Source organism: Lepus europaeus, chromosome 6 (assembly GCF_033115175.1).
Source record: "Lepus europaeus isolate LE1 chromosome 6, mLepTim1.pri, whole genome shotgun sequence".
Classification (NCBI taxonomy): Eukaryota; Metazoa; Chordata; class Mammalia; order Lagomorpha; family Leporidae; genus Lepus; species Lepus europaeus.
In genome coordinates, this window is record NC_084832.1 from 4,422,340 (window position 1) to 4,433,082 (window position 10,743).

The following is a 10,743-nucleotide window of genomic DNA, read 5'->3' on the forward strand; positions in this document are numbered from 1 at the left end:
GTAGCATTAGTCACAGTGGACATGATACAAAGTATCCCAAGTATCCAACAACAGATGGATGGGTAAAGAAAATGTGATATGTATACATGCACTGGAATACTATCCAGCCACAAAAACGGATGGAATCCCATCACTTGAAGTAATGTGTAGGCTCCTGGAGGACACTACGTTAGAGAATGAAGTCAGGAAGAGAAAGACAGGCCAGACTGGTCTCAGTCATTTGTGGAATCTGGAGATGAGTTCATAGAAGTCAAGAGTGGAAGAGTTGTTACCAGAGGCTGGGAGTGTGGAAGGAAGGAGAGCACGGGATGGGGAGGCTGGCCAACTGGTCACAGGTGCAGCCCAATGGCAAGAATAAGTTCTAGTGTCCTATAGCATAGTAGTATGGCTTTAGTTAACAGTAACTTAATATGTATCTCAAAATGTCTACAGGAGAGAAATTTGATTGTTTTATTACAAGCAAGTGATGGGTATATGACGTGATGGCTATGCTAAATGCCTTGATTTTATTCTTACACAAAGCATACATGTATCAAGACATTATACTAAACCCAAGAAATATGTACAATTATTAAGAATCAATTAAGAACAAAATTTTATAAAATGAAATCAGAGGGAGGGGGAGGTAGGAACATTTCAGACAAAGTTGATAGTCCAGGGAATGTTGGGAGAGGCTCTGAGAGAGAGAGAGAGAGAGAGAGAGAGAGATGAGGAGTGGGACAGTCCAAGTTCAGAACTCACTATCCCCTTCTCAACCCTAGCATTAGCCTTCTAAGTGTGTCTCCCCTCTTCTTCACAATTCCTACCCTATCGCTTGTACTTCCTTCAGAATTATCTTCCCAAAACCAGACTTGATCGTCTCATTCTAAAGTTTATAATCCCTTAAGTATCTGCCTGGCAAACAAAACCCAAGTCCACCGCGCCCTGGCCCCAGCCTACCCTGACAGACTCATGCATGTCACCCACTTGCTCCCAGCTGCACTTACACTTCAGAACAAGAGGTCGTCCTCAGTGCTTGCATAACTGTCAGCGTACTGCTCCCTCTGGCAAAGACCTTCCCTCTCCATCTGGTGAGCTCCACTCAGCCTCAGATCATCTACCATCTACCAGTGCTTTCCTCATTTTTCCCAGCTGAATATTTCACCCCACGACACTGCCATATACATGTACTGAAATGCAAGTTACTGTGCATAGTAATTTTTACTGTTAGCAGTGACCTTTTCTAGGCTGTGTGTCGCTTGATACTAAGGGTCATCCTTTACAAATTGTCATAGGGTCTGATTTACAACCTGCTTTAATAAAGGATCTGTGCACAACTTGGGAAAGAAAATAGGCATAATAGTAGCATTGGACTTTTCCAAACAGTTCTTAGACACTGAACTCTTATATGCAAATTTTGAATACACATTAAATCAAATTAATGCTTTAATGTTTTGGGGAAAGGGGTTCCATAAAACAAAATTATTTGCATAATTTGTGGACTAAGACCAACACTTTGAGCTCTCAGTCATGTATAAAATGTTTCCTAACACAAAACTTTAAGAATAAGTTCTCAATCTTCATACATGTAACTATAATACTTGAATTTAAAAAAAAGGGTTATATGCTATTTCCCTAGAATGTCTTACTCTCTAATTCCCAGAGCAGGCCCCAGAACAGCAGATGGAAGAGACAAAGACAGAGCTACAGTGAAAATTCACAGCTCTGTCAGCTTCTCTTCACAGCTTCTCTAACTCTTTGGAAATGGGAATGTCCTTTAAAGAAAATACCACAACAGGGGCCAGCTCAGGTTAAGCGCCCCGTCATCCACCCCAGTATCCCATATGGGCCCTTGTTTGTGTCCCGGCTGCTCCACTTCCAATCCAGCTCCCTGATAATGCACCTGGAAAAGTAGTAGAAGATGACACAAGTGTTTGGGCCCCTGTACTCAAGTGGGAGACCCAGAAGAAGCTCTGGGTTCCTGACTTCGGCTTGGCCCAGCCCAGTTCATTGCGGCTTTTTGGAAAGTGAACCAGTGGATGACTGATCTCTCTTTGTCTCCCCTCCTCTCTCTGTAACTCTGCCTTTCAAATAAATACAAAATAAATCATAAAAAAAAAAAAAAACCCACAACAAAACTGCCACTGCCCAGTGTGGTTCTTGAAAGTTCACTTACAAATGCAACAATTAAACATAAAACAAATACTGTGCATTCACATGGAAATAGTAATAAAAACACATATTCTTCAATATTTTGAATTTAGTTTAAAAAATACCTGTTGATTTCTGCAAAAAAAAAAAAAGTTTAAAGTGTAAAGAGTTTTTCCTGTTTGGACTCCCTGTTTAAAATAGAAACACAGCCTCACCTGTCACACTTTGGAAACTCATGACCCTAACCATACTTGCTGAATTTTTCAATATATTGATCACTTTCTAGAATTGTAAGTACTCATCTATTGTGTTTATTTTCTGTGTGTCTCTTCCTCACTGTCATGTAAGAATCTGGAAGAGACACAGAGTTCATCTTTATTGAATTGGTTGCCTTGCTTCCTGCTTCTTCTGTTTCCCAAAATTTCAAGCTTAACGAGAAAAGGGTTCAAGGATTTGGTTATCAGGTCACTATTTTTTTTTCTTTTTTGAAATACTTTTTTTTTTTTTGAAATTGACAAGAAGCCAGCTCTTGCAACACTGAAAAATAGAATCACTATTGAAGCAGATGAAGAGAAAAATAATGCTGAGTGAGGACGGGTCAACCATCCGCACACCAGCCAGCTGGCGGTGTTCCAGGAGTGTGCCCTCGCTGGGTAAGCCGCCCAAGCGAGCCCGGCTCCTCCACTGGCTGGGTGGCCACGCTCTCTGCTCCGTGCTTTCCCGCACTCGTGGTACAGCCCTGTAAGTCAGGTAAGCCAGAACTGTTAACGGAGTGAAGGCTGGACGTGCTGGAACTCTGCTTTCCTTGCCAAGGGTTAGACTGTAGATTTCGAAAAAGAAGACTTGAAGAGCGTATTGATGATTTTAGCCAGAGAATTACTGAAGTCACAATATTCGGTGTTAATTTATATGTACTATATACAAAATTCTAGCTTACGAAAATGAAATGTGGTATCCTGGATAGCTCTTGAAACATGGAAAGGACAGTAGTGGGAAACCTGGTACAATTCAAACGAAGTCTGGAATTTAGTGAATAGTTCAGTCCCGGTGTTGGCCTCTTGGTTGTACAAGACACTGGAGGACACTAAGATGTTAGCAATAGAAAAAGTGGATGAGGAGTTAATATAGGCCCTGAACTTTCTATGCAAACTTTCTGCAACTCAAACAATCCATACTTATTTTTTTAAATGGAGGAAAAGAATGTGAAGTAGATTGGGAAAAATCTTATAATAATTATTTGGAGTGTAAAATAGGAGCAATCTTTCCCATTTTCTTTGTATTTTTTAAATTGTTCATTTCCTCATCACTAATTTAACATCACAATGAAGAATGTTATAGTAAATGTTATCAATACAAATATTGTCTTTGTATAACCTAAAACACATGGATTTCTAATAGCTTTTAAATTCCCTGCTGAATAACAAAGAGAAAAATTGATTTTATCAACAGTTTAATTCAGTAATAACCCATCTGAAATAATTCAATTTTTTGATAGACTCTAGTGCTTATTTTTAGGTTCTTAAAATGAATAAAACTTCTGTTCAAAATGGAGATCAATATGATTCAGTTTGGAAATATTTTACTCTGTAATATTTGAAAAGTAATATTGCTTTAATTATTTTTCTTTTGTTGGGAATATCTCCAAATACACTTGCAGGCTTAAAAGTGAATTTTTGGCTGATACGACTTACTTGGCAATTTTTTGATCTTGGATTTCCCCACATTTCTGTTTATTATACAATAATCAAAAATGACCTTACGAAACACACTCAGCGTAATAAGGCTTTAGTTGAAACATTTAATAATTAAGAAAAACAAAACTGAAGCCAAGCACTAAACTGTAAAATTAAGTAAGGTCAGCGTTCACCCTTGGGAGAGCTGGGAGGGGGTGTCCAGGGGCTTGCGGTGATGGTAATGTCCATCCCTTCAACCACTGCTTCTGTAGAGTTACAGAAGGAAACTAGTGCTTCTAAAACTAGTGCTTCACTTCCTGGCAGGGAGAACACAGGTGGACACTTCGCAGTCATTAGGGCAACATAAGACTTTGAGTTACTAAAAGTCAGCCCAACAGCCAGAATGGACACAAAAATCAAATAAGCTGCTCAGATTTAAGCCACATAGAATTTTCTCAATTCCAATAATGACCCTACTAAATAAAAAAATCACTGAAGTTCAAAGGACTCTTCAGATACATAAGCACGAATTTTGGAGTAGTGCTCAAAAAAATAAAATTCCTCTCTACCAAGGGATAGTATCTAGAACAACATGCAAGCTGTGAATGTTGACTATGAACATTATGCAACACATATAACCTATATATAATATTTATGCATACCATAGTCAAGGTTTGTGAAAGGTCTAAGGTAAGTGATGATAATAGCAATAGTGATTATTTCTGGGTCAAGCAAATCAGTACGTTTTTATGCACTTAGAATATTTTGCTGTTTCCTAAATTTTCTACAAATCACATATTATTTACTTAAAAATTTTCATCAATATCAGATTTTTGGATGTCATAAAAACACAAACATGTAAAATATGCACATTTAAGCAAATTTAAAATTTTTAATTGAGAATATTTGAAGAAAGTGTGACTCAGGGATTATTTCTTACTTTATTTTTTCTTAAATTTGCTAAAATAAGTCTATATTGTATTTAGAATAATGAAATCAAGGTTCCTTTTTAGAACTACTATTTAGAAGCAGGGGGATACTGGCAGATAAGATTAAAGAAGACGGAGGGCATGTGACCTTATTAGATATTGAAATACAGAGCTGTTTAACATAATTTACTTGACGAAGATAAATAGAACAACTCAATGAAATAAAGTTCTTCAGATAGATCCCATCATATCTGAGGGACTTGATACAATGCAGTAAGTTCTCTAACTCAGAGGCATTAAGAATTATTTAATATATTTGGTTGAGATAGCAGTTTAGAAGGGAAAAATAGATGAGAAAGGAGGAAGTTAAGGACAGTACGAAATGATTCATGAAAGTAAACACAAGAAGGATTTATGAATTAAAATCAAACAAAATACGAAGCTTCGAGTCAAAGCAGTAGAATATAGAGTAGACCACTTAAGAAATCACAAGCATATATATGTTTAGTTTTGATGTATTGGAGAAAACCCAAAAAAGGTTGAAAATAATTACTACATATAGAGGCAGAGTCTCTGCACAAGTAAAAACCCCGTGGAAATATTGCACAAAAACTTTGATAAACAGGCCCAGGCATTTGGCGCTGCAGATAAGATGCCCCTCGGAGCATCCCAGCCCGTATCAGTGCCTGGGATCGAGATCCAGCTCCGTTCCCAACTGTAGCTCCCGGCTAAAATCCCTGGGAGTTAGCAGATGCCTCAAGCGCCGGCATCCCTGCCGCCACAAGGGAGACCCGGACCGAATTATGGACTCCTGGCTTCAGTCTGGCACGGCCCGAGGTGCCGGCATTTGGGGAGTGACACACTAAATAGAGGTTCCCTTTGTGTCTCTACTTCTGTCTCTGTCTCTGTCTCTCTCTCTGTCTCTGTCTCTGTCTTCTGTCTCTGTCCTTCTCTGTCTCTCTCTCTCTGTCTCTATCTTTCTTTCTCTTTGTCTCTCTATGTCTGTCTTTCTCTCTGTTTCTGTCTATCTTTCTTTCTCTCTGTCTCTCTCTCTGTCTCTGTCTCTGTCTCTTTCTCTCTGTCTCTCTCTGCTCTGTCTCTCTCTGCTCTGTCTCTGTCTCTTTCTCTCTGTCTCTGGGTGTGTGTGTCCTTATCATTCAAATAAATGGAAACATAAAAATTTTAAAACTTCGATAAAAAATCAGTATGTATGAACCATCGGACAGAAGACCTCTCTCTTTCTCTGCCTCTCCTCTCTCTGTGTAACTCTGACTTTCAAATAAATAAATAAATCTAAAAAAAAAAAAAAGAAAAAAAATCAGTATGTCTAATTAGAAAGACTTTACTCAAAATCATTTTAAAAATTAGGATACACAGTTGGGAGGAGTTATAAATAAAAATTAGGGGCCAGCCTTGTGATGCAGAAGGTTAAGCCACCACCTATGATGACGGCATCCCATATGGGAGCATGGTTCAAGTCCTGTTCCCTGCACTCCCCATACAGCTCCCTACCACCCACATGGGAGACCCAGATAGAGTTCCAGGATCCTAGCTTCAGCCTTGTCCAGCCCTGGCTGTTGTGGCCATTTGGGGAGTGAACCAGAGAATGGAAGATCTCTCTCTCTCTCTTTCTCTCTAATCTCTCTCTGTCACTCTGGCTTTCAAATAAATGAATAAATCTTTAAAATTAAATAAACAAAAATGAGCAGGAAGTAAAGTTAGAATTCATTGAAATAAGAAGAATTTCATTCTTATTAGTAATATGCAATACATTAAAATAAATTTTAGAAACTGTTTTACAACTGTTAAATGAACCAAAATAAATTTTAACAGATAAAATGTTAATAGGAATGTGGAGAACTGGTATACTACACTTTTGACTGCATCTACTTACAATTGATTTTGAGGACACTATGGCAATAAGCAAGCAAGAATGATAAAGGTGCTCACCCTTTTAACTCAGAAATTTCATCTTATGGGATTTAAACTGAATATATAATTCCTCAGAAACAAAGATACACGCACAAAATTTGCGTGTGCCACCACAGCAAAAAAATGCATGTTAAAAATTGTGTGATAACTTAACAAAACTCTATGAGAATTACATAGAAATATGAAAAATGCTTACCAGTGTAAGTACAAAGTAAATCTAGTATATATGTTGTATCATTGTCAATTATGTATAAAACACAGAGAAATGCAAAATGTAAAAATAATTCATGTATTATAATAAAAATGTGTATGTTAATTTGAAAATGTTTAAACCTATCTGTTTCTAAACACAAAAATAAGGTAACCAGGTACAAAGAGTGATGGTTTCACCAAATAAAGAATAATTTATTTTTCTGGATCAGACATACAGTGAAAAAACAAGTGCACAGAGCCCCTGGTGCTCATCTGTGTAACGGAAGTGCACCTGGTCTATCTCTCACTGTGACACACACGTCTCTGCAGAAGTAAAGCTACAGATAAATAAGGACGTGTGTTCTGTGGACCTCACTGCAGAGTCTCCAGAAAACAGTGTAAAATTCCTGTTCTTGACCATGTCTGCCTGTCCTGTTCCACGTGCTCAGAAAATGTTCTTTGAACATAAAAAGAAATCACACAGAGGATCTTTTAGGTGTAAGATCAGTCTGTGCAACCCAAGCACCCCCTTTCCACCTTCCAAATGAATTGGAAATTGGAAAACAGAACTGACTATTTTGATGGCCCTGGCTAACTCTGTAGAATTCTGTGGAAGGAACAGAACATCAAGAAAGGCACAAGTCACTGAAGAACTATTACAAGAAGGTTGTAAATGCATGGATCTCCTGGAAAAGCGTGCACTAAGAATAGCTTGAAAATCACATGTGTGTGTGTTTGAGTGTGTAAAATACTCCTTTTATCAAAGACACAAAAATGAAGCGCACTCCTACAGGGGCTCCCATCCTGATCTTTTCCTGCTTTCATGATATGAGTGCACCCAGATGGACAATGTCCAACTCCACGGTGACCTAGGTTTCTCTCTGTTCTTGTTCCTTGCAGGGATGGGCTGTGGGTTTGAGGAAGACATGCATCCCTGTTGTCCCCTCTGTGTTTCCTGCACAGCACAGATAAATATTTGCTGATGCTCAGATAAACACTAGTGCCAACACGCTGCTCAATGTGGGAGAGAGCATGCAGTGCCGCCGTGTGTGTGTGTGTGTGTGTAGTTCAAGCTCTGCTTGAAGCCTGACTGCCTTAGAGAGCGGTGCCACAGGCTGTACTCATGGATTCCCTGAGGCCATGTTCACCACTTGTTCCCCCAAGCCAGGTGCTGTGTGCGTCACCTGTGGACACCATCCCCTCATTCCTAAATGCTTTTGTGCCCCAGACATACCTGTCTCTTCCATACCCTCAATGGCACGCTTCTTCCTGCTGCTCCAACTGGAGTTGCTCTCTCCTGGAGCTGCTGGTGCCAAGATGCCCTAGGAAAGAGAAAAACCCCAGGTTATTGGACACGCAGCACACAGCGCGCAGAAGGGGAGAGGCAGACTGGTGCCTGGGTGGCAACTTGTCCTGGTGAACTCACTTTCAGTCCCGCGGTGACAGCTGGAGCTTCCCCCAGGGTGGCCTTGGGGGCTGCTGCTCCTGACCCAGGGCGCGCAGGCAGCTGCTCCGCCTGGTGGCCCTGCACTGCTGCCCGGAGGCTCAGCAGATCCGCCTGCAGGGCGGCCACCCGGTAGAGAGACACCACCGAGAGGCTGCAGGACAGCAGGGCCAGCAGCAAGGCCACGGCCAGCAGCTTGCCATCTCTGGAGAGGCAGACAGAGGGGCTTTCCTGCTGCAGGAGGAGGGGAACACACTCCTCCACTTTCATTTCTTCTCCCTGCTTGAGGCGAGAGGAAAGGCGGGACTGCTCCCTTTCCGTGGAGTCATCCATTTCGGTACTTGACCTTGGAAGGTTGGGGCCTGCAGAGACAGTGGCCACGGGGGATGCTGGATCATTTCCTGGTATCTGTGTGTGCCCTGCACTGACTACATCGCAGGACCCGGCTCTGCCCCTCAGGAGAGTTCTCCTCGACTCGCTGCTCGCTGCCCCTCTGCATCTCTGCCACCACCAACCGTGCAGCCGCAGCACTGGCGTTCGCCTTTCCATGGATTGCTCAATCTGCCTTCCTCATTTCACTTTCAGTTTTTGCAAGAATTTTAATACCATCTCAAACGCTCCTGCTCAAGGAGATTTAAGGTCCCGTAAGTCTCCCGAAACACTGGGAGTCCAGACGGGCACCCGGTGGGGACAGAGCCTGCAGCACATGCAAGGGCTTTAGCACTTATTCTTCAGTGCTAGGAGAGAACTCGGGTCTACTTGGGGGCCACGTGACTGCATAAGGACCGGAGAGGGAGCCTTAAACGCCCTGCTGGGCAATAAAAGTAATTAATGTGAAGGTCAGATAAGCTAAGTGCATTAGCATTGGCGTCCGCTTAGCCGGAGAGTGGTGTGTTTGCAGTCCTTAAGGAAGGCATGGAAATCCAGCGGGGATTATTCTTGGGATTTACCAGTGCGACAAGAAATGCAAGTGCATTTTGGATTGGATGTCAGGGCGAATGTGTTTTGAGGGAAACATGCGCAGTTTTTTCCCTCTGAGATTCATGGCTGACGAGTCAGTTAAAGCACATCCACAGACAGCATGGGCCTGCTTGGAGGTGTCCGTGTCACTGTGGCCTTCCCATGGTCACCTGTGTTCCCTGACAGCACAGGAGGGCTAGCATTGTGGCATAGCATGCTAGGCTTCTGCCTGTGACCCGGCACCCCATCATGGGGCTGGTTTGTGTCCTGGCTGCTCCACTTCTGATTCAGCTCCCTGCTAACAGCCTGGGAAAGCAGTGGGAGATGGCCCAAGCTTCTGGCTCCTGGCTTCTGCTAGGCCCAGACCCAGCCATTGCAGCCACCTGGGGAGTGAACCAGCAGATGGATCTCTGTCTCTCCTTCTCTCCTTGTAACTCTGCCTTTCAAGTAAACAAATAAATAAATCTAAAAAAGGAAAAGAAATGAAGTTACAGGAATAGCACAACGCGAAGTGAAGACTCTGGAGGCCACATGCTGGCTCCCCTGTCTGTGATGCAGCCTCCTCGTCTGGGAAGCGGAGGGGGGCAGCAGCTGTCCATGGATTTGCAGGGAGGTTTACAGGAAGGAAGAAAGGAAACCACATTTTGGACGCATTCATCTTCTCGTTTGGTTTCATTCAGTGCATTCCAAGTGTGAATGAGCTATTATTTCATGGCTTCAGGTTGTGTTCCAATAGTAGCTTTGTCCAAGTCTTTTGTAACATCTGCAGGGGTTCCCCAGTAGACAGCTGCTGAGGGCCAGGCACATCCTCACTTTTAACAGGCCTCACCGAGGTACCTGACAGGTCTCTCTTCTCACTGTCTCACTGTGCAGTGACGTCATCCAAAGAACCCATGCCGTCTTCGAGAATTTTGCTTTTTCCCTTTTCTTCAACAAGTTCCAATGACCTTTTCACCATGGCTTGTTGCTCTCCTGGCCCCTATGAAAGCTGTTGTCTAATCTCCTAGGTGGAATTCTTCTTTGATGAGGAAGCATGGGGACTCTTTTGTGTCTAACCCTAACTCTAACCCTAGGGTCACACCATACAATTCTTTTGGCCGTCATGCTCCGGAACAGTCAGGATGAGGCACCCTGCACAATCTTGTAACGAAAAATGCAAATAGCTTGGGGAATGTATCAAGGTCTGGGAGCAATGGAGACTCCCGCAGATTGTGTGTGTGTGTTAACCTTATCTGAATACGTAAAGAAAGCAAAAGACTCAAGGCAAGGCTAGAACCCAATGCTTCTGGCTACGTGCAGGACACGCGGTACTGCCTGCTCTGTGTGGCAGAGACATCGCACTCCTCAGTGGCAGGCATCCGGAGGGAATGCTATGTCTGTCTGCCTTGGGAAATACGGGTTCCTCCCTTGGTCTGTTGGCCTGAGACCTTCCTGCCCCACCACCTGCAGAGACAGGTGAGCAGCCTACGCTCAGCCCATTTTA

General features: G+C 42.5%; 1 protein-coding gene across 1 annotated transcript in view; it reads right to left on the reverse strand.

The window, feature by feature from the left end:
• The window catches only part of TNFSF13B (TNF superfamily member 13b), a 32,409-nt gene extending 23,776 nt beyond the window's left edge, over nucleotides 1–8,633 (reverse strand). The window contains exons 1-2 of the mRNA XM_062195255.1: nucleotides 8,283–8,633; nucleotides 8,091–8,178 (exon numbers count right to left, since the gene is read on the reverse strand). Coding sequence (XP_062051239.1) covers nucleotides 8,091–8,178; nucleotides 8,283–8,633 — 439 coding nt within the window. The remainder of the gene's footprint in view (nucleotides 1–8,090; nucleotides 8,179–8,282) is intronic.
• Nucleotides 8,634–10,743: the final 2,110 nt, after the last annotated feature.